Raw genomic sequence first — 23,587 nt, forward strand, 5'->3', positions numbered from 1 at the left:
CAAATAACTGCACTTACAAGATGTCACGTCGGCCGGTGTGTTCTGTGTCATTTCATGTCGTATTCTGATTGGTTTGTTTGTGTAGACGTGGGTCGTAGCTGCAGACTCAGTCTTTGGTCGCCAAAGCGCCAAATTTGATCATCGGTGGACGAGTTTCGGTGAGATCCAGGATCCAGATCCAGGACACCGTTTTGGACTGACGACTAAAGATTTCACCACGTTTCTCTGACGATTGTCAACGTTGGTCGCAGACAACCCATAATTGCACAGCGTGAAGATGCCTTTAGTTTAACCAACTTTGACTGAATCCTACACTTGAAATTTGTTATTCTGATGTTCATGAAGGCAGCAGGAGACATGTTATATTATTCAGTAAGACTGCATGAAAAATATAAGCTCATAAGCACTTAAACATAAAAAAATCAAATTGCAGTGAGCTTAACATACTTTAAAATATTTGATGTAATTTCTAATATCAATATAATAATGTTTAAAGTAACTTTTGTTATTTCTCTGTTTACTGTATTTTATGACTTTCTCCAGCTCCTGTATTCCTGCTCTAGCTGAAGCTCCATCCACTGATGAAGCCCACAAGATGTGGCTGAAAGCTCTGGAAAACTGTAAACAGACCTTCCACTAAGCATTTTTGGATCTGCCAGTTCTGTTACCGCTGCAGTATTATGGTCTGTAACTACCAGTTGACCACCATGGAAACTCTTGAGTCTTACTCTTTTATCTTCTCTGTGGTGTCGCGGAGGCCGTCGTAGTTGTAGTCAAAGATCGGTCCAGCGAGAACGTTGATGCCGTTGTTTTCTTCGGCGTAACGTCTCAGCAGCGTCCCCTGCAGGTAAGTCCACACTCCTGCACGCATACAAGAAGACAAAGGGACATTTTTTTTGAACTGGCCTCTGCGTAAATATCAGACATCAGTCATTCACAGATATGATTGGGGCTCTGCAGAAAAACAAACCTGAATCTTCACGTTTTAGTTTCACTGCACATTTAATTGATTTACTATTCAATTATAAATAAAATACTGTATTTCAACACTGAGTTTCAAAGGTTTTTCCACTGTGAAGAGAAAATACTTGTTCATTATTTATTAATTTTAGAGGTAGAATTATACAACTGGCTGTGAAAAGCTGCAGAAATCAAAAGGTTCTGCCAACAAGCAGAGAATCCTTCAAATAAATAAAAACTATTTTCATTTTCTACTTTCCTCTTTTCTTTTCATCTGTTGTGTTTTTTCTCCGTTGTTCTTGTTTTGTTTCCATCCGTGTGTGCTGTTAAGCACTTCGGACCACCCGTGTTGTCCATGACACGCTATATAAATAAAGTTCGATAGTTTATCGTACACAAAGTGCGTCATCTCTCTCTCTCTCTTTGTCAGTAAACATTTACTTTCACAGATGAAGTCATGTACATTCACTGGATTTGTTAAAGAAATAGATTTGCAGGTTGTGATATTTTGATTTTAATTGATTGATTAATTGTTAAACTTCTGATTTATTACATCTAATTTAACAACTTACTTTTGTAAAGCTCTACATAATTACTATATATGAATAAAAGCTTAAGTGATCCATTAAATGTAATAATAAATGTAATCCACTCATTTTTAAAACAGCTGTTTAACAAAAAGTTGATAGGAGTAAAATATTATTCAAAAGAATTGACCAAAGCAAATTTAACATCCTTAAATAAGCTAGAAAATAAAAATGTTTGTATAATTTTGATAAGACATCAGTTAAAAGTACTTAAAGAGTCCTTAAAGAAGCAGCTGCTGTCTTCTCTGGAAACTTGTTTTCAACCACATCTTTGACCTGATCTGAACTGTCAAACTTTGTCATTTTGGATGACTGAAAATATAAAAATAAGAACTGTGACGCATTCTGTTTCCTGCTGAACTCTAATGAAACCGATCCCTTCCCCGGCCTCAAAATAGTCTCCACAAAGACTTTCTGTTCCGCTGTCGACGATGATGAATGACATGTATCTGCATGAGACAGCGTTTCAGAGGGGGCTGTTTTGTCCTGATAAGTCCTCTCTCTCTCTCTCTCTCTCCCCCCCCCCCTCCAGGAACAATGGGTGTCAGGCGGTCCTTGCTCAGACCTGACATCACCGTGTTTCTGTCCTTTGTGTCATGTGACACGACTGGATGAGGCTGATGTACAGGAAGAGAGAGAGGGGACAAATAAATCTGGTACACGCTGACATCTGAATAACGCAGAAAAACACGCCTTCAAATCCAAATCAAAAAATCAAATCAAATCAAAATCAAATCCCTTTTTCTATTTGTTTGGTTGAGTCAGATGCAACAGTTGAACTTGATTTAAGGTTGTAGCTTGTAATCTTCTTACAGACACAAAGGGCCTCATGCAAGAAGCACTCAGATTTGTTTTTCAAAGGGACGAACACGTGATTTACAGAAAATCTTTACTAGTTTTCTTGTACCTCGAATTATCTCTTGTGTATGAACGAAATCCAGAGCCTTTGTACAGGTCATGAACTGACCTCCTCATATAATCATCCTCATGGCTGCCAGTTTACTGAGAGGGGTGTTATTTTATATGGCCCGCCATGTCATTTTATGTGGCCCGCAAGAGAAAAAGGTCTGATTGTAAAAAAATAAAAATAAACTACAATAAAGCTACATTTCCCACAATGCGTGCCGATTATGTTACCCACAAAGTGACTGTATCCCGCCACTAGACCGTAATGTATCCACATCAATGCGATTATCCCAACAAGTGGAATTGAAAAATATAAATAATGACCCCAAAATGTCCAGAAAGAGAAAAATTGATGCAGACGGAAGGTGGTTTCAAGAAAGACGGGAAGGAGAAAACATGTTTGTGCTTCAAGGAGAAAAACCGGTACGTCTTCTGTGTTATGAGGCGGCGTCTGTGGTCAAAGAGAACGATCTACGTCGGCATTTTGTCACACATGTTCTTAGCAGTTCACAATTGTTGGTTTTATAAATATTCTGCCCCTCTCAACTATAACAAAACAGTTTTGAAGAAAGTTAATGTCATAACTTGTGTTTGATGTTATTTTTCTTTCTTCTCTTGGATAGTTTGATGGTTGATTGATGGAGTAATGTGGGTTTAAAAGTTACATCTGGCCCTCAGTGAAAATGAGTTTGACACCCCTGATTTAGAAAGACTTCGTGTCAAAGTGTTTCCCTCTTTATTTCTGTCACAGTGCAGCTGCTGCTCTGATGGATTCATGCTTTCTAATAGTTTCAGCTCCTCTAATACGACGACTGACACTGATACATGTGTCTGCTGGTTTCAATCTTGTCTTTTCACTCAAATTTCTGTGAATGAAACTCGCCCAAAAACAGAACGAAACAGTTCGCCTCATATGGATGTTTTAAGAGCGTTGATGATGCTAATGATGAAAACTCAAGAACAGGTGACGTTCATGCGGCTGAAACCAGAGATTTAATACAAGGTTGTGAAATTAAGAGAGTTTGTTGAATCTGACTACGTGAGTCCCGATCTCTGATTCTCACTGTTGAAACTCTGCAGTGTTTTCCTCATACATGAGACCTCCTAAATGATGCTGCCATCTTTCCACAGCTCATTTTAAAAGATTAGTGTGCAAAGAAAATCTAACGTGGAGGTTTCATGTTTTCTGGTTTAATATTTAGTAAAAAGCAGCTACAGTGTTATTTGATCCGACTTCTGCTCATTTGTTTTATTCACATTCTCGAATTTTTACTATGTTTCTTCACTGAAGCATCAATTTATCACTTTGATGCCCCAGATTCCCCTCAAAGATCGATATAAAGATAAAGTAAATGAAGTGAAGTGTGTTACTCACTCTTGAAGGCCGGGTACATGGGCACAGTGTTGGTGATGAGCGAAGCGTCGTATCTGGACTCAGGAGATGACGCCAGCTCTGCCGATAAAACACACACACACAACACACTCAGCATCCAGACTTTTCCTCTACAGTCTGTGTTTGTCTGTGCAGCTAAAAATCTTATGAAATGTTGCCATAAAAACATTATTTTATTTTATTTGACAGCTGCACAATCAACAAATCAGTAGTAGTTTGTTCTGTAAAGACTTTTAACAGTAATGAAAGCTGTTTAACACTTGGTTGTCAATGAATTTGATCACATTATTATATAAATCCCAGTTATTTATGATATTATAAGAGCTTTATAGACTGTTATATTTTATTATCTTACTGTATTTGATTTATGTTTCAGTTGATTTCACTATTATCACGTAGCCAAATCTGTAGCATAGATTTGTTTAAGCAAGCATTCTGTCTTTTTTTACAACAACAGCCTGTTAATAGTTAAATAAAGTTAAAGGATCGACAGACACATTAATAAAACAGGAATCAGACAGTATTCAACGTGCAGGCTCAGTCACAAGCTGGTAGAGCGTTACCGTGTTTCATTTTTAGTTTTTGAAGTAGCTGTTATATTCACCGTATATGTGCAATATGTACATTTAATGTGAAGAACATAAAGACTCCTCCACTGAGCGTCCTGTGTCCGGCCTGCAGGGTTACCTGGGGGGAAGAGGAAGCCGTAGGTGAGGTGGTTGTTCTGGCTGTAGGCGGTGCAGCTCAAGCTGTGATCAGCAGAGACTCTGAAGTCGACTCGGACACACTGAGCGCCGGCAGAAACCTCCGGAACCGGAGTGATGTCCTCCTGAGAGACACAGACAACAAACTCAGTTATCGATGGTCAAAGCACAAAACCTCCTATCTGCAGAATGTTCTGATTGGCGGATTTCACTTTGGATGATGAGAACAAGGAAGGCTGCTCATATTCAGTCTGTCTGCGAGATAATCTTGCCCTTCATTGTGACAGAAAAGTCACACAACAAAACAAAAACACAACACAGAGTCCCTGGATGTGTAGAGAGGCTACAGCACGAGTGAGTTACACAATCACTGAACATTCATTTCCAGCGGACGAGGAAGCAAATACACTGAATTTAAGGAGTTCTGGCCCTAGTATACTACAATGTAGTAACTATTACATTTACTACATCTTTTTACCTGAAAACAAACTTTATTTTTAATTTAATTTTAATTATTAACTTCATTTAGAGCATCGTTTTGTAGAACCTCTTCCAACTTGCACCAAGTGCAAAAGCTCCTATCTGCACTTTGCGATGCATTAATATCTATAACACATAATATAATAATAAAGTCCAAAAACAGTGTTTTATGTGTTGGGTATCCTTAACAAATAGCATTCTGCAAGAAAACAAGTTTTTTTTAGTTTTCTCAAAAAAGTGCATTTTTCAGATCGGAGGTTTTGCTCTTCGGCCGTCGATATTACTTTAATTCAAATAGTGAAATCAACTTTTTATCTAAAGATTAAATAGCATTTATCTTATTTTTTTAGATTCTTTTTAAGAGATTCGTCAGAGGATCAACTCAACTTCAGTTCCCAGCTGGTGAAGTTAGGGGAGGTCATTACACACGGAGACTAGATTTGAAAACATTAACAGAGCTTGCCTCCCAAATGTGCAGCGGAAGTTTATTCCAAGTGATGTGGAGCTTGGTGGGAAAATGCTCTACCCCCAAAAGATGATTTATTAAAAGTGAGGAACAGTTAAGTAACGTAAAGGACATGATGGGAGTAATGAGACTGGAGATATACGAAGGAGCCGATCCGTTTTTTAAAATCAGCTCTCGCTTGAATTGGTAGCCAATGCAAAGACATCGGGACAGGTGTGATATGATCCAACTTCTTAGATCTTGTGAGGTCTCTGGCAGCTGCGTTTTCGTTGCTGTCATAGCTGGGCCAAAGAAAACTGCATTAAAGTAATCGAATCTGGATGTTATAAAGGCATGCAGTTTTTGAAGTGTGTCTTAAACCAGCAGTCAGGTGTCCATATGAGCAGTGAAAGAGGTTTTCCTCGCTGTAATCATTCCTCCTGTTCATACTGGATATTAAAAGATCCTTCAAATGTGCTTTCAATGGAAGTGATGGAGGCCAAAATCCACAGTGTGTCCACACAGTCATTTAAAAGTCTCTGTGAAGCTTATATTCAGCTTCAGCAGTCTGAGTTAGTCATATCAAGTGGATATCTGACACATTTACAGTCTTTTTAGCATCAAATTCCCTCTTTGTGTTTCCTTGGACAGTGTTTCCCTGTTGAGCTGCAGGTGGAAGTATAGTAACAAAAAGAGGGACTTTGGCACTAAAAAGACTGTAACGTTGAAAGATATCTGCTTGATTTGACTCATTTGGACGTTGAAGCTTCATATTAGCTTCAGATAAACTTTTAAATACATTTTTGCACAGAAGGAGGACTGTGGATTTTGTCTCCCATCACTTCCAGTGTAAGTGCATTCTGACGGGATCTTCTAATGGTCAGTATGAACAGGAGGAATGATTACAGCAAGAAAAACATGTTTCACTGTTCATTTTGGCTCCTGACTGTTTAAGACAAACTTGAAAAATTATAAACCCATCCTTTAAGTACAGTGCTCGAGTAAATGTCTTGAGTAACATTCCACCCCCCAGTTTGTCCAGCTGGTTTCTAAACAAGACCTCAAGATTATCAGTAAAAATCCTAAATGTATGTGGAGGAGGAACAGTGGTTCCATGGTGTTTGTCAAGGCAGGATATTTACTGACGAGCCAAAAACATCCAGTTGAATCATCTCTAACAACCACATCGACAAAAGACACATACCGACCACTTGCGGGAATTCGCTCTGTGAAATGCCACGATTTCACCATAGGAGAGTTTCAGACACATCAGAGCGAAACTATTGTGACGAAGGTGCAGGAGGGAGCTCTTGTAAAATAATGACATGTTTCTCAAAGGTTAAAGAGAGACTAAATACCATTCCCGGACTCTTAACTGCAAGCTCAGACCATCTGTTGCTCTGGTTCAAGTTTTACTGCATAAGAAGGTTGCTTGAAGACATAGAGGGAGATGATGAGGAAGAAGAGGAAGAGAGCAAACAGTAAAGAAAGAGAAAAACAAGTGAAGAAGAAAATTCGTGTTCTTGTGTCATCTGCAGCAAAAAAATAAAGCGTGAAGTGTTAGTGGTGCTGACGCATACAGCATGCCTGTGTGTGTTTTTGTTGCTGTTCATGCACGATGGCGTGTATTCAGCTGCAGCTTGTAAACCTGCAGCGTGTTCCTGTAAACACCTGATAAACTGCGTGTTGAGAGTCTAAGATTCTGTGAGTCTGCGTGTTTATTGGTGTTGATGGACGTGTGTGTGTTTATGTTTGCATGTTTGTGCCGCTTCGTCAGTGTTCCGCCGAGCCACAAAACAAACAGTCACTCAGTGCAAACAACAACATGTAGTGTTCAGTGTGTTGTTGATGTGGGCCGACGCCTGGTTTAACTAAATGAAAAGCTGAGAGTCAAGAGCTGTGAGGAAACATATGGTCATGTTGTTAGTACAAGCGTGAGATATATTGTGTCACAGTTTTCGGAGAAACTTTCAGGACCCACAGTTCAGTATATAAGTGATATCATCATCAAGTGATATATGTATTATTGTGTTCCGGGCAGCTGTTTATTGGACTTTATTTTAAGTGTGCTATTAAAATCAACGTGCTGACACTTGAAACTTAATACAGACAGATGATCCATCACTGGTCATCCATCTTTCTTTTTTTCTGGGTCAAATTTGTCGTAAACATGATGTAATGCTGTTGCAAGCCTGCATTCCTTTGCCTAATGATGTGTTCAAGGAAGCACTGACATTGCACAACTAATAAAAAGCTAATAGGCTGCTTTAACAACAAACAAAAAAAAAATCTAGAAAAGTTGCATCTAGAAGCAAACAGTAAGCTATCACTGATGAATTTTGTCATATCTTACATCAAAAGTGCACCAGATTTTGAAAAATTTGAATGTCCTTGAACGCATCACCACTGAAAGTTCTCAAAACAGTCCCCCTGCACTCACAGCTGCGTTTCTTTGTGATCTTGGTGTTGTCGAGGATGAATTTCATTTTGTATTTCATTGCCTTTTGTACAATGACTTAAGGAATTGTTTGTTTGAAAAGATAGAATTGAAAAACCCTGATTTGTTTTGGTTATCTGATTTTTAATATGGAATTTTTTATTGTAGCAAATTTATAGGAGATGCTTGACAGCTAAGACAGAGAACATTGTATCCATCATAACGGGACATTTCCTCCATGTAAACTAAATGTTCTGAAATGTAACTGTACATTACGATATGTCATGTGGCCATCTTGGTTATTTTTGTCTAGTGTCTTGTAAGCCCATATGGGCTGGGCACCATAAAGGTTAAGGTCACTTAAATAAACAATTCAATCAATCAATCAATCAATCAATCCACAGGATGTAACCTCACAAAAAAAACCCAGAGATGATAAATGACTATAAGAAACTGTTAATTTCATGAATCTCTTCAAGTTAATTCTTATGGAAAGTGAATAAAGTCTTTGCACAGCTGAACATGCAACAGGTGCATCAAAGGAAAGCACAACTTGAATAAAAATGAAAAAACTTGTAACCTAATAAATATTCCAGCAGTAAGTGAAGAGTTTTTCATTTCCATGCAAGATAGTAATAGAAACAGAATAAAACCAATAACTGCCTGGAAGAAAATCAGTAAAAAAAAAGAAGAATAGGGAGTGATGTAAATGTGCAACCGTGCAAATTAAAGTTACTAAATTAAAGTTTTCAGTTTTCAGTCAGAAATTTAAAAAAAAAAAAATGAACATAATGTTCAAGTTGGTGTAAAGTAGTGTTCATAATGTGCAGCCACTACATGACATGTGGTATCAGTATTTATATGTGTGTGTGTGTGTGTGTGTGTGTGTGTGTGTGTGTGTGTGTACCTGTCGTGGCAGTGTGTATGCCGTCCACATAGGCATTGCCAGCTCTTTGCTGTATCCGCTGATGAACTCCACGTGATGAAGCAAACTGTAGTGAGTGTCAAACATCACGGCTGGACGACCAAACGGCAGGTGAGTGCTGTCTGCATAAAGAAACACACACACACACACACACACACACACACACACACAGTTACTTCCACTGACTGACAGAAAGATGTTTCAGCTTAGACGTCTCTACACTGTGTAAAGCTTCTCTCTCTGTGTTTTGTTTTTTACAGTTCCTACTGTTCACCACTAGAGGTCATAAAAGTTATAGATTATAAAATGTCTTTTTAAACTTGCAGAAACTGATTTTTTGGCCACTCTGCCATAGAGCTGGACAATATGGACAAAATCAAATGTCACAATATTTTTGACTATATATCTCGTCGTAGGGATGACTATTGATGACACAATGAGCTTTTTGATAACTAATTATAAATAATATGGATATAATGACTAAGTGTGTAAAGGTAAATAATAGAACAACTAGAACAGTCTGGTTCAGAAAAATACATCACTTTACTGTAACACAGCCTTTAAAACCAGGAAAAGACAACACTTATGCCAAAAATCTAAGACATGGCCACTCACATGAACAAGTACTGAACATGACGTTACTACTGTTTTTTTCTTTATGATTTTAAAAAATTGTTGTTTTCTTTCCATTTTATCTTGATTTTATTGGATGTATTTTGTGTTCAATGTGGACACCAGGAAGAGTATCTGTTGCCTAGTGTGACGGCTAATGGGGATCCTAATAAACTAAACTAAACACTGACATATAGACAGGTGACGTACACACATGCACATCCACGTAAACATGCATTCAAATATACTTTCAGCCTCCTTGGGTGAAAACTGTGGCGGCCAAAGGGTGGGACCAACTGACCAACCAGCAGAGTGAGCTATAGAGCTGCTGGTCGGAGCTAAAAACCTGAATATATGAGTGGAGAAACATAACGAATGCAGATGCTTCCACACAGGTGCACTGCATGGTACAATTAAGCAATTAACATCCAATCATGCTCTTTGGCACTTTTAAAAATGTTGGCAAGAGGAAAAGATCTAAGTGACTTTGAAAGAGGGTTTATTGTTGGGGCACGAATGGCAGGAGCTTCAGTCACAAAGACTGTTCACCTGGCTCGTGTTTCAAGAGGAACAGTAACTAAAGTGACATCTGCATTTAGATTTATGGGAAAGACATCAGTATAAAGGGGCAGAAAATTGTGGTCAACAGTGCACATTTTATGACCGTGGTGCTCGTGCATTAGTGTGATATGTAAGGAAAATGAAGAAGAAAATACACATTTGGGTAGAGACTTGATAATCAAGTGATGTCTGGGAACAACTCCTTGATCAACAAGATGCCAACTGTGTGTCTGCTGATTTTGACCTTTTTTATCCTGTCTGAATGCAGCGCCCCACCCTGTTTTTGCCCCCTTGATTTCACCTACCTGAGAGCCCCCCCCCCCTTTACTATACTGCCTTGATCCTGTATGCAAATGCCCTACCTCCCTACCTTTTGGTTACCAATTGTTTGATCTTACGGTATTAAGTGTTTCCATCCCTTCTGCTTTGGGTCAGTAAGCTCACCGCATTTCCGGAATGCTATTAAACCACTTCCACCACAGCAAACTTTGAACAAGGACTTGAGTGATTTTCTTCAACAAAAAACAGAAGAGAAGCTCTTTCTCAGGTGACAGGACGAGTCCGGGAGATTTTAGACTGACGTGTCAGACAGCACTCTCCACCACCATCAGCAAAACACCAAATGAGGGAATATCTTTTTGAAGAATGGTGTTCATCCCTCCAGAAGAGTTCAGGGACTGTAGAATCAATGCTAAGGTGCATTGAACCTGTTCTTGTGGTTCAACAACTTACTAAGACACTTTATGTTGGTTTTTCCTTTAATTTGTCACCCGTCTGTATCATCACTTTTTAAGTTGATATGTTGAACTTGTTAGCTAACAGGTGTTTATTTCCACATCCAGCAGTTACAGAGCAACATTATCATTCATGTGGAGTCGTGTTTCTGTCCACCTGGTGAATGTAAGTCCAATATTCACTCTCATTTAGCTCTGTTTTTGCTCTCTACCAACTCCTGAGGGAAATATCTGGCTCTTTAGCTGCTAAATGCTCCACTATGTTCACCAGCTAGTCTACAGCTAACTGTGTCTGTTTGCCGTTTGGTGCTGAGCAGGTAGTGTACAGTGGCTTTTAAGAGCTTTGTCTCTGAAAACAGCTGCCTGCTGTAGAGATAAGAGTAGAGATGCAGCCGGACAGATAAACAATGACCTGAAACTCACTATAAAGCTCCGTAAAGCCGAGAGGAGCTGCAGAGTCACTGATAATTCTCTGTTCATTCATCACTACGAGCCACAACCAACACATTACACGCTGACAGTGAATACATTGTTATTATAAAAAATATAGCTGCTTTAAAAACAATAGAAACTGGGGGAAAAAAGTGGAAAACTGGAACACCACCTCAGCACTGCAATAACAACAAATCAATTAACAAGTTGGAGAAAGTTGCATTAAACCAGAAGTCACCTGTGACAATTAATGAGGATGGAAAATTCTAAGATAACGGTCAAATACTTAATTAAAATTTTAACATGTTTTAAACAGGTTGTAGACAAAGAAGTAATTTTTTCTCTTTGGCTGTCAGTCATTTGGTTTAATATGAGTCTGCAGTCTAGAAGAATCTCCCTGCAGTAACATGCAGTTAGACAAAGAATTGATTGTCTTTAGTGGTCACTGACATACAGCTGTCCAGTGGTCCAGTGTTCCTGTTGCAGCATTAACATACAAAGTTATTCATCCTTACAGACTGACGTGTAAAAGAAACCTACTGTAGCTGTAGAGTCCATCTGGTGCATGACCGAAGGCTCCAATGATCTGCTCCACTTTGTTCTGTGACAGAAAAACACACAAGATGTCAGTTTTTTTAAAATGTTTTTCTGCCACCTTGTGGACAAATATTTAATTGGAGCCAGCTGTAAATAGTGTACAAATAGTGTACAGCTCAATCTTATCTGATGTTAGAAAAAGATATTTTGCAACGTCACTGTCCTCTGCTGACCTCATCGTCGCAGCTGCAGCCGAGGTCATGGGTCACAGTGATCTGACCAGAGTCAGACACGGGAGACGGAGGCGTCACTTCCTCTGGCATGGTGGGTTGGTACGGCGGCTCCTTCAGCATGTCGTTCAGGCTGCCGTATGTACCGTTGTTTGGGGCCGGTCTCAGTCCTAACAAGTCTATGACAGCGAGTTGATCGAAAAAAAAATCTTTGAATTGGTAAATGTTGGGGAATAATCGACCAGGTTTCATCTTGTTGTGAAAAAACATCACAATTGTTTCATATATACATATTAACTCAAGTACATGACTGATGCACTGACCGTGGGGAGTGTTTATTTCTTTTATTAAACTACACAAAAAAAAGACTAAAACCATAATTTCAGCAACTATTTATTTAACCACATGTTACAAAAAACATGTTTTTTAGGATATGTGGCTCCTATGAAAATGTTTTGCAGGATATACTAATTGTAACAGTTTGGTGGTCCTGTCCAATCAGTATATCAATGATAAAAAACCATCATCATATTATAAAGTTGGTTTACAAAATATTTTTTACTACCAAAATTACAGGAATTTAAACATAAATGATTAAATTAACATAAAATAAACAAAAAAATAACACAAAAAAATAGTCTCACCACACATGACGTTGTATAATTCTATATTTTCAAACTCTGGCACTTTTTTCTGGAACTTAAAGCTCGGACCATGGCCCATGAAGATCGTCTGCCAGAAAGATAAAAGAGAAGTGTACACATTAAAACAAAGAAAGGTGAAGTACTTCAGTGGCAAAATGCATAGATTTTGTAATATGCTTTTAGTTCTTAAACAGCAGCTGGACTAAAAGGTTGCTGTGTGATACATCAGAAGCAGTTTGCAGATGATGTCGTGGTGATTTTTTGCAGCACAATAACATTTTAACTTCCTGTTTAAGAGTCACATGGTGTGGGTTTATCAGGTACTTTAGTTTTTCAGTAAAGATCATTGTGGTTAGCATGAGGAACCTTTTAAAATACGCTTTTGATTTTGTTCTGGAGCCATATGTTGAGTTTCAAAACATCTACAGTGTAATGGGAGTAAATAAAATTTTGGGGGTGTTATTGGGTTTATCTCAAAAAGACATCAGGTGAAATGCAATAATCTAGCAAACACAGGGGTGTGTTATTATATACAGTACAGTGCAAACATTATAAGGCTGGTATAGTATGATACGGAAGTTAAAAAGAGGCATAATGATCATGTTAAAGAAACTGTGAAACAACACAGTACCCTCATGCTGGTTATCTTGTTGTCGAAGCCGTGGTCACCAAAGAATCCACATCGAGTCCTCAATTTTTCTGGCATTTTCCTGAAACAAGTACAAAAATATCATTTCAAAAATATTTTCTAATGATCAAACCGCAGTCTTTAACCAAAAATATTTTTTACTTTTAAAACCTTTTTTAAACTACATTTAACAACATGAGTCTATCATTGTACAGAGTACTGCATATTCAGCACAGAGTTATATCTTTATACTCTGTTCTTATTGGTTTATTTTATCGTTATTTTATATATTTTTTATTTTATTTAGTCCATTTTAGTTATTGCATATGGAGAACAGAGGCTGTTGTATTTCTTTATGGTAATTACACATATGTAATAATTATTGAAACATCACCTGGCGATGTGCCACTTCCTCTCCATCAGCAGGTGAACGTCCTCGATCCTGCGGTTGTTGGCGTAGTGAAGCCTCTTGGGTAAATCTTGCTTCAGGTACGGCTTGAAGTGCTGAGTCGGCATTTTACACTGAAACAACAAAGATTGAGGTGAATGACCTGACCTCTCTCTCTCTCTCACTTTCTCTCTGGCCTTGTTTACACCTGGTATTAACGTCCGTCTCGGGTGATCCGATCACAAGTGGACAGCTCTAAATACAGGTGTGAGATCCGATTACTCAGACCACATTCAGAGGTGGTCTGGGCCGCATTCATTTAACAGTGTAAACGCAATGTGTCCTGGACCACATTTAAGGACTGTGAGACTGAATTACTGCCTCCTGTGTTCAACTTGTTTGATAACAGGATAAAGAAATGCATTATTTTGTTTTTCTGTTTTTCATATGAATTAAAAGAACATAATCCACCTCCCGTTTTTTCCTGTTTCCCGTTCCCCGAACCCGTTTTCCTCATCAAAGATTAACATTACTGAATAGTTTCTTCTTTCCTGTCAAGTTGATAACTACAGTTTTTCGTTTTGTTGCGCTGCTCAACATAATGAGCTCAGGATTTATCAGGACACAGAATATTAATTAACATTAGATCCTGACCGTTCCTGTCGGCGTTTTAAATAATTAAGTTATGCTGCTGTGCCTCGTGTGTCAATGCACACAGTGTCTCTCAATGGGGAGATCGCTGCATATAACTCTATATTTGTTATATATATACAGTACTGTGCAAAAGTTTTAGGCAGCCTAGATGTTTAGATTCTTATCCATTGTGCAATACCATCAGGGAGGTGTCTGATCGGTCCCAAATTTATTCATGACTTGACAATGACCCCGAGCGTACAGCTAGAGTCATAAACAACTATTCTCAAGAAGAAGAAGAAGAAGAAGGCTGCTCATATTCAGTCTGTCTGTGAGATAATCCCGCCCTTCGTTGGCGGACTAGAAAAATCATAATATCCAGCCATCTTTTTCTTTCCATAAATTCATCACATTGATGGCCAAAGCACAAAACCTCCTATCTGCAGAATTTTCTGATTGGCGGATTTCACTTTGGATGATGAGAACAAGGAAGGTTTTGCTCATATTCAGTCTGTCTGTGAGATAATCCCGCCCTTCGCTGTGACAGAAAAGTCACACAACAAAACAAAAACACAACACAGAGTCTCTGGATGTGTAGAGAGGCTGCAGCACGAGTGAGTTACACAATCACTGAACATTCATTTCCAGTGGACGAGGAAGCAAATACACTGAATTTAAGGAGTTCTGACCCTAGTATACTACAATGTAGTAACTATTACATTTACTACATCTTTTTACCTGAAAACAAACTTAATTTTATTTGTAATTGAATTTTAATTATTAACTTAATTTAGAGCATCGTTTTGTAGAACCTCTTCCAACTTGCACCAAATGCAAAAGCTCCTATCTGCACTTTGCGATGCATTAATATCTATAACACATAATATAATAATATAGTCCAAAAACAGTGTTTTAAATGTTGGGTATCCTTAATAAATAGCATTCTGCAAGAAAACAAGTTTTTTTAGTTTTCTCAAAAAAGCGCATTTTTCAGATCGGAGGTTTTGCTCTTCGGCAATCAATATGATTTTCATGTGGGGACACAATGCATTGTACATTTGTTTATCCTGTTATCAAACAAGTTGAACACAGTGTTGGACGGAGGGTACACTGACCCCCGCTCCTCCCACACGTTAAAAACAACAACTTATTTGGTCTTTGCAAACAGAAATGATGTATGTGTTTATTTGCACGTAGAGCAGGGAAGTGAAATCCGATCACAAGTGGGCACTCGAGATGCATGTTAATACCAGGTGTAAACAGACGTATTTAGAGCTGTCCACTTGTGATTGGATCACCCAAGACGCATGCTAATGCCAGGTGTAAACAGAGCCTCTCTCTCTCTCTCTCTCTCTCTCTCTCTCTCTCCCACACAGACAAACACAGGCGATACTGGCCAGTTTGAGAAATTACAGGAAAAACAGTCGACTGAGTTTGTTGTATTATGATACTTACAGTGAGGTTTGCAACCACAACTTTGGGGTCATCTGGAAAAGGAGAAAACATCAAGTTAAGATGATTTGACAGCTGATGTAGTCTTCTCTTAAAACCAGTGATCATCATCTTACATGTGGTGGATTTGGGGTCGCGGGGTCGTATTCTGCCCAGCGAGCCGGGGATCAGCGTGATCTCGTCTATGTTGAGCGGGTAGCTGCTGAGAAACTCTGTCCTGTCACAGTGGGCCTCCTCCATACCTGAGAGACAGAAGCGAAGGCGTTTACTGTTATTGAAAGGGTCAGTTCACCTAAAAGTAACACGTTTTCTCATCTTCTTTTCTGTTCACGCTGAGAGTTTTGGATTTAAATACCAATATTTTGACATATCTGCCTCTGAAACTTACTCTGAATATACAGTAGGTGGGTGTGACTTTGTTTGTGCTCCTCAAAGTGTAGAAAAATAAAAAATTTGAGCCTGAACTTAACAGTAACATAGAGAAACATCGTCCCACTTAGAGAATCTCAACACTATTTCTTTGGTAGAAAGTAGTTCCAATAAAAACTGACTGTAATGTCAATCAGATGACTGGATTTGCCTTCCAGGTATAAAGTATTTACAATAAATATAGTATATATAATAGGTAGGTAGAATAGATAGAATAGATCACCCAGAGAGGTAAAAAAAAACATGCAGATTTACAAAAACTTGCAAAATATGCTGATACATATAAAGAATATGGATCGAAAGGGGAATGCAGTCATTACCATTTGTAAGTAAGTAAGTAAGTAAACTTTATTTATAAAGCACCTTTCAAAACCAGAGTTACAAGGTGCTTTACAATGAAAATAAAAACCAGAGAAAAATAAAATAGAATAAAAATAAGAATAAATAAAAAGTGTAAGAACACATAATATCAATGTAAAAACAATAAAAGCATAATAACGACACAGAAGTCAGATACAACAATAAAAACAGTGAAAGCAACACAGAGAGTGATCAGATATTACGCAATAAAGTGCTTATGAAACAGGTGAGTTTTGAAGAGCTTCTTAAAACTGTTGACTGCATTTTTTATTACTAAAGGAAGGTGTTTCCAGAGGGGGGATGGGGGGGGGGGCACAACCGCGAAAGCACGGTCACCCTTGGTCGCACAGCCAGACGGTACTGATCAGCAGACCTCAGTGATCTCACCGTGGTCAGAGGACACAGTAATTCAGATATATAGGTTGGGGCCAGTCCGTGTAGCGCCTTATAGGTAATTAAAAGAATTTTAAAATCAATTCTACAATCTATTGGTTGCCAATGTAGGTTGGCCAACACTGGTGAGATGTGTTCCCTACGCTGTGTATTAGTTAACAGTCTGGCTGCCGCATTTTGGACCAACTGGAGACGAGACACAGAAGAACAACTCAGGGTTGTGAACAGTGAATTGCAATAGTCAAGACGGGAGGACTTTGTGCAGATATTATTATGTAAAATGTAAATAAACATATAGACACAGGAATAAAGTTTAAGAGACTGACGTTAAATAGATTAAAGGTATGAGCAAGCAGTGTTCATTATATTGGAGACATGTTAAAGTATGTCTTTTTGTAGGGGGAAGGTTTTTTGAAACCTGATTGTATTTAAATGTATTTTAAAAACTTCCCAGACATGGTAGAGCAATACAATGAGTCTGTTTTTTGGGGATTGTCTGTATTTGAGTCTTGCCAGCTGTGAAGGTGATACCGGGCTCGTACCGTGGTCTCCTACAATGATGACATTGACACAGCGATGCAGGTTCATCTGCTTCAGACCGTTCATCAGCTGACCGATGATGTTATCGATGTCCCTCAGCGGGTTGTCCAGCTAAACACAGAACCAAACAGGATATGACACAAAGATAAATGCACTGAGGTGACTGTGACAGTTTTAAAAATGTAATGACGTGAAACTTGAAACACGACTCCCGTCTCACACTCACCTCGCTGCTGAGCGGTCCTAGTCGATGTCCGAAGGTGTCAGGCTGCTCTGAGTGGACGGCGTAAACATACGGCCTGGAAACACAGCAGACACAGGAAAAAACTTTTTAAGCATGATAAAAGATAAAACCCATCGCTTGGCTTCTTTTATCAACTCACTGAAACTAAGAAACACATCACCTGATGCCTCACTACACTATAAATACACTTATCAGCCCATTGACCCCTTCACTGACCCCGCATCTGCTCTACACTCAGAATACTTTATCTTCAACAGACACTGACACTCCTGTATAAATATAAGAGCACTTACACTCCATGTAAGAACAACAATTATCTTTTAAATTCCCCTCAAGACATGTATTAAGACGTATAAAAATACTCTGATCTCCTTCTTCCCCCTGCAAAAATCCAGAATCTATGATTATGTAAATATTCATTTGAAAAGTTGAACTGCTGGACACCAGATGTCTCCTCCTTCACTGAGAAGTTTGTTCTCAGTGTTTGTGCACTGGAGGCTTCATGTTCCCACATCACACTTGTGTAAGTTGCATACTGGACCACGATTGGCTCCAAACTAGTTGTAATGTCACAAATCCTGCCCCTAGGTTCATATCGATGACTGAAGAGCAAAACCTCCGATCTGAAAAATGCACTTTTTTGAGAAAACTAAAAAAAAAACTTGTTTTCTGCTATTTGTTAAGGATACCCAACACACAATACACTGTTTTTGGACTATATTATTATATTATGTGTTATAGATATTAATGCATCGTAAAGTGCAGATAGGAGCTTTTGCACTTGGTGCAAGTTGGAAGAGGTTCTACAAAACGATGCTCTGAATTAAGTTAATAATTAAAATTCAATTACAAATAAAATTAAGTTTGTTTTCAGGTAAAAAGATATAGTAAATGTAATAGTTACTACATTGTAGTATACTAGGGTCAGAACTCCTTAAATTCAGTGTATTTGCTTCCTCGTCCACTGGAAATGAATGTTCAGTGATTGTGTAACTCACTCGTGCTGCAGCCTCTCTACACATCCAGAGACTCTGTGTTGTGTTTTTGTTTTGTTGTGTGACTTTTCTGTCACAGCGAAGGGCGAGATTATCTCACAGACAGACTGAATATGAGCAGCCTTCCTTGTTTTCATCATCCAAAGTGAAATCCGCCAATCAGAAAATTCTGCAGATAGGAGGTTTTGTGCTTTGGCCATCGATGTGATGAATTTATGAAAAGAAAAAGATGGCTGGATATTATGATTTTTCTAGTCTGCGCCCTTTGGAAATTAAAATATAGACCTGGAAATGTGCAGAATATGTCCTCTTTAAACATGCAACGGACTAAAAATAAGGTACATTTCAGGTGTGTTGACGCTTTAACTCCCAAGTAAGATGTTTAGATAATTGTGTTAAACTTCTTATTTATCTGATATCATTACTGGTAATCAGATAGATTTCAAACTTCAAACCAAATTATTTAAAAGTGTAAAAAAGGTCAAATTTATTTATTATTCCATATATATTATCATTAAACTTCAGCATATTTTTGTGATGCAGTGTAATAAAGTTACCCACAAAGCAAAGCTGGAGGAAATGTACTGTAGCCTGGAATAACAATAATATAAGAGATAGATAGATAATTAACATAATAACATTAACAATAACCGGATAATTAAGCTTTCCTTCCTCCAGAGTCCTGGTGTTGTGTATGTTGGCTCACCGCCACAATTTACTGGACACTTCAGTGGAACTGAGCCCTCGTTATTGTTATTAGTTCCACCTGTGCTTTTCCAGCCATTAACTGCCATTAAGTCATAATGTCTGCCATTAGACATGATTACAAGACTTTGATTGTTAAAAAAAAACAAAAAAAAACACATTTCTCTCTTTCTTCAAGTCAAAAACCAAAGTTTTGAGAGCAGCAGGACTCACCTCTCAGCATCGGGCAAATGCAGCCAACGCAGGATGGTTAAAATCCTCCTTTCCAAAGGAATCACCCTGAAAAACACAACATGGAAATGAATGATTAAGAAGCACGGTGTTGTGGAAGAAAACTGAATAGTGTGGTTTGTCCTTAATTTAATATAGTAGTAATGTTATTTTGTGATGCTACTGGTGCTTATGTACTGTCCGCTGGAAATGAATGTTCAGCTAGGTGGTATGCATAATACTTCTGACCTAACAATGCTCTCTTTGTGTGTTTATTGAGTGATCAGCAATTTCCCATTACAGTATCAAGTTTAAAAAATATGTGCTGCATGACACAAATGAAAGAGACCGAAGTGTCTTCACAGAGTTAAAAGAATAAACTGTTCTTATATGTCAAATAACTGGAAACACATTAAAATCAGTATCAATATATATAAAACCAGTCTAAAATCTGTCTTTTACCACTTTGGCGTCTAGTTTTCTTTCTTAAAACACTTGATTTTAACTCTTTTTTATGTTTTTTTGTTGTTGTTCTGGTTACATGAGGCTCTTGGTCATGAATTCTAATCAGAAGAGCTCAGTGACTCAACAAGCTGGTGTTTCGGGACGCTTTCAGCTTTCAATGGCCTTTGTTGTGTGTGAGTGTGTGTGTGTATGTGTGTGTGTGTGTGAGAGAGTATTGTCTTGTGTGTGTGTGTGTGTGTTAACATGTGTTTAGTTCTATTGTCTGTCAGTCTGAGGATGTGACGAATGCTCAGCCTCTGCTGCCCCTCGTGAACATTAGGTCATGGAAACGCAAATGTCATCTGAAATCAATCTGTCTGCACAACCAACTTTAGTTAAAATCTGTAAAAAAACAAGAATGATCAGCCACAGCCTTGGTGTATATCTGAAGGGAATTTAAATTTTTTTTGGCATTTCAGAGTTTAAAAACCAGCCTGAAATGCTTGAATGGGCTGAAAACTGCATCTGTACACTGAGTTTGACTTTATCAATTTAAACATGGCTCAAGGTTTTGGCTTTGAATTCAAATATCTTCTCTTATTTGGCTGTTTTAAAGGCTCATGAGGTGAATTTAAAGAAGACATTTAGCTCTTTAGCTTTAATGCTACCGTATTTGAGTTGCTCAAATTTAATTCAGTCGCTATCTTAGCCAAATTTGTCTGGCAGTTGCCCTAAAATTGTACCAGATGTCTTCCAAGATGACAACAGCAATCATCACACATTTTCACTAATCAAAATGATAATCTGGAAGCATCATTTATTATATATTATTTGTACTGTTAAGATTTTAAAATTAAGATTATAAAATATATGTGTGGCTCCATTAATAAGCAATAATAAGTCTTTAAGGGGTTTGTTTTACCAGTTCAGTGTTCAGTTCATAGTCTGAAGCTATTGAAAAATATTCCAGTACTAACTTAAGTACCAAGGCCAGAAGAAAGTGGCTGCTTTCACTCCTTGTTCTTCTGCTGTGATCCAGATCTGTAACACAGAAAACAAAAAGGTTGATATTCTGCTGCGGCTCATATATTGTGTACATTTGCTATACTAGGGATGTGCAGAGGGTCCAGTATTTGTATTTGTATCTGTATTTGTTGAGGCAGCTAAATTATTTGTATTTATATTCAAATAAAAGTGGAAAGAGGTTTAAAAATCCTGTTTTTGTTTTTATTACGCTTTTAATTTTAGAAAATGAAAGTATTACAATAAGTGTTCATGAAGTGAAAACAAATAATTTTAAAAATATTTGTATGATACAAAACACTATTTGTGCTTTAGCCGAATAACGTATTTGTATTCGGACACACCCCTACTACATACTAATTGTCATTGAATACTGTTTTTGCTTTTAATACAAAAGAAATCAATTAATTTTATGAAATGAAAGCTTATACTCTTATTTTTATTGTCTTTATATTATGTTATATTGTTTACTGTTATACTGTCTTACAACAAGTGAACAATACAACATAATAGTCTGTTAGTCGGTTCCCAACAGGTGTTGATAAGTTAACAAAAGCGAGCTGTAAGATTCGGCCTTCAGCTTCTATTTCTCAGTAAACAGGCAGAGAGGAAAACTCCCAAAGGAAGAAACATAGATGAGGCTACGAATGAATGGAAGGACCATTGTGCATTAATTAAAAGACACCTGTTAGGATGACGAATATAGTATGTTCTGTGACAACACACCTGCATGTAAAATCACGATTTTTGATTTGTATACAGAATCTCTTTCAGTTTAGCAAACTGAGAGATCCGCATCTGCAAACGTGTACTCTGGATATCGCAATAAAACTCTGAAAGACAACTTGTTCTCTGTGAATTCATCTTAAATTTCCAAAGGGGAAAACTGTGCACAGACAGCTGGTCTGGGATCGACCAACAAACTCCGTATCCTCCCATCAAAACGGTGAGAAGACGGAGTGCTGGAGGCTGTTGAGTCTGATGCTGGATCTCAGAGAAACGTAAGGAATTCACATAACGTATTGTCTGGTAAGAAAAAATGGCCGCTCTATCAATCTAATGATCTGTGATAGCAAATAGATGGTTGGAGAAGGATAAGGGGCAGCCAGTAAATCCTGAATTGTGTTTAAAAAGACCAAGTAAAGTGAATTCTGTGATTGTTATTGAATTATTTTAAACGAGAAGGAAACAAGGTCAGGATAGAGTAGACGGGTTTGCTTTCGAGGTGACGACGTACTGAAATTACTAATTCAGTCAAACGCCGTAGTGAGGATCCCAGAGGAAGAGGAGAAATAAAGCTGATGTAGAGAAGATCAGTCAGTGAGAAACAGACTTGTGATTCTTAAATTATTTGTTATTTCTTAAAAAGATAATCATTTGGAAAAGATCAAGCTGTGACACTGAGACATGTCGTAGATCAGACGTCATAAAAAAAGAAAGAAAAAAGAAAATAAAAAGTGAAGTTTAAGAAGGAAAAAATGGAAAAATAAAAAAAACAATTAAAAAAAACAGGAAAATGCAGAAAATAAATTGCAAGAAATGTTGAAGAAACAACATTTATAATAAGAGAAAGATCTGTTAACTAAGGAAACCAGAGAAGAGGGAAAAGCCGACGGCTCGTCCAATATATAGAAGGTGAAAACAAGCAAAAGTAGTCTGTCTGTGTATGGAAGACAAAGTGATACAGTAGAATAAAAATAGAGTTTAAAACATAAGGATGATGATCTGAAATTTAAATGTAAAATATCCATTGTAAAACAACAACAACAACAACAACAACAACAGGCAATTTAATGTGCTTTACTAAAATATTAAAAGTATTTAAGACAAAGTGCAAAAGAAACACATTATAAAATGATGTTTAAATATGATTAAAATAGTTATTAAAGAGTTAAGAGAATATAATAAAATAAGCTAGTGCAAGTCTGCCTTGATTTAAGAGGACAGAGTTGCAGCAGAAAGCTGCAGTTTTCAAAAAACAAACAAGAAGCTGAGCTGCTTTCAGCACAGAGAGAGAGAGCAGTAAATATTCAGAAAAACTGCCTGTGTGAAGATGAAAAAGGTCCAACCCTGCTCATAGTAAATTTGAATCTTGAGTAAAAAGGTCTGGTTTTCTGTCAAATGGAGGCTTTGGCTCAAGACATGGGAAAAGAGGAAAGAGATTGGCTGATGTTTGAGTTGAGTTGTTTGTGTTCTTGACGGTTTGTTAAATATAATGCTATTCAGTCGGTTTGCTATGTTGTCACCGGATGTTTGCTTTTGTTAGTGCGTGTGTGTCTCCAGTATAGACGAAGTCAAGACACCCGAATCTGGAGGTGGAGTCGTGGGAAACACACACACACACAACAGCAGCAGAGGTCGTTTTCATTTCCTTTTTGATTACTTCCAAAAGTTATGTCATGTTTCCCTAGAGTGAATATATTATGTTGAGCAGGGATGGCTTAAGATCTGTGTAGCGTCTCAAAACAGCTTAGCGGGAACCCGACTGGAACACGGCCATCTCCAGCTACAAAACAACCACTGAGGAGAAGAAGACCACAACCCAAGAATGGTCCT

At 37.9% G+C, this 23,587-nt stretch overlaps 1 protein-coding gene across 1 annotated transcript in view; it reads right to left on the reverse strand.

Moving 5' to 3' along the window:
* Positions 1 to 23,587, reverse strand: part of enpp2l (ectonucleotide pyrophosphatase/phosphodiesterase 2-like) — a 76,235-nt gene that overhangs the window by 35,681 nt on the left and 16,967 nt on the right. The window contains exons 9-23 of the mRNA XM_067611884.1: positions 20,994 to 21,049; positions 19,568 to 19,633; positions 17,637 to 17,709; positions 17,413 to 17,521; positions 15,805 to 15,930; positions 15,692 to 15,723; positions 13,610 to 13,737; positions 13,219 to 13,297; positions 12,588 to 12,675; positions 11,947 to 12,122; positions 11,717 to 11,777; positions 8,820 to 8,959; positions 4,534 to 4,675; positions 3,829 to 3,906; positions 729 to 861 (exon numbers count right to left, since the gene is read on the reverse strand). Of these exons, the coding sequence (XP_067467985.1) occupies positions 729 to 861; positions 3,829 to 3,906; positions 4,534 to 4,675; positions 8,820 to 8,959; positions 11,717 to 11,777; positions 11,947 to 12,122; positions 12,588 to 12,675; positions 13,219 to 13,297; positions 13,610 to 13,737; positions 15,692 to 15,723; positions 15,805 to 15,930; positions 17,413 to 17,521; positions 17,637 to 17,709; positions 19,568 to 19,633; positions 20,994 to 21,049 (1,487 nt within the window). The remainder of the gene's footprint in view (positions 1 to 728; positions 862 to 3,828; positions 3,907 to 4,533; positions 4,676 to 8,819; positions 8,960 to 11,716; positions 11,778 to 11,946; positions 12,123 to 12,587; positions 12,676 to 13,218; positions 13,298 to 13,609; positions 13,738 to 15,691; positions 15,724 to 15,804; positions 15,931 to 17,412; positions 17,522 to 17,636; positions 17,710 to 19,567; positions 19,634 to 20,993; positions 21,050 to 23,587) is intronic.

The sequence above is a fragment of the Thunnus thynnus genome, chromosome 15, assembly GCF_963924715.1.
Source record: "Thunnus thynnus chromosome 15, fThuThy2.1, whole genome shotgun sequence".
Taxonomy (NCBI): domain Eukaryota; kingdom Metazoa; phylum Chordata; class Actinopteri; order Scombriformes; family Scombridae; genus Thunnus; species Thunnus thynnus.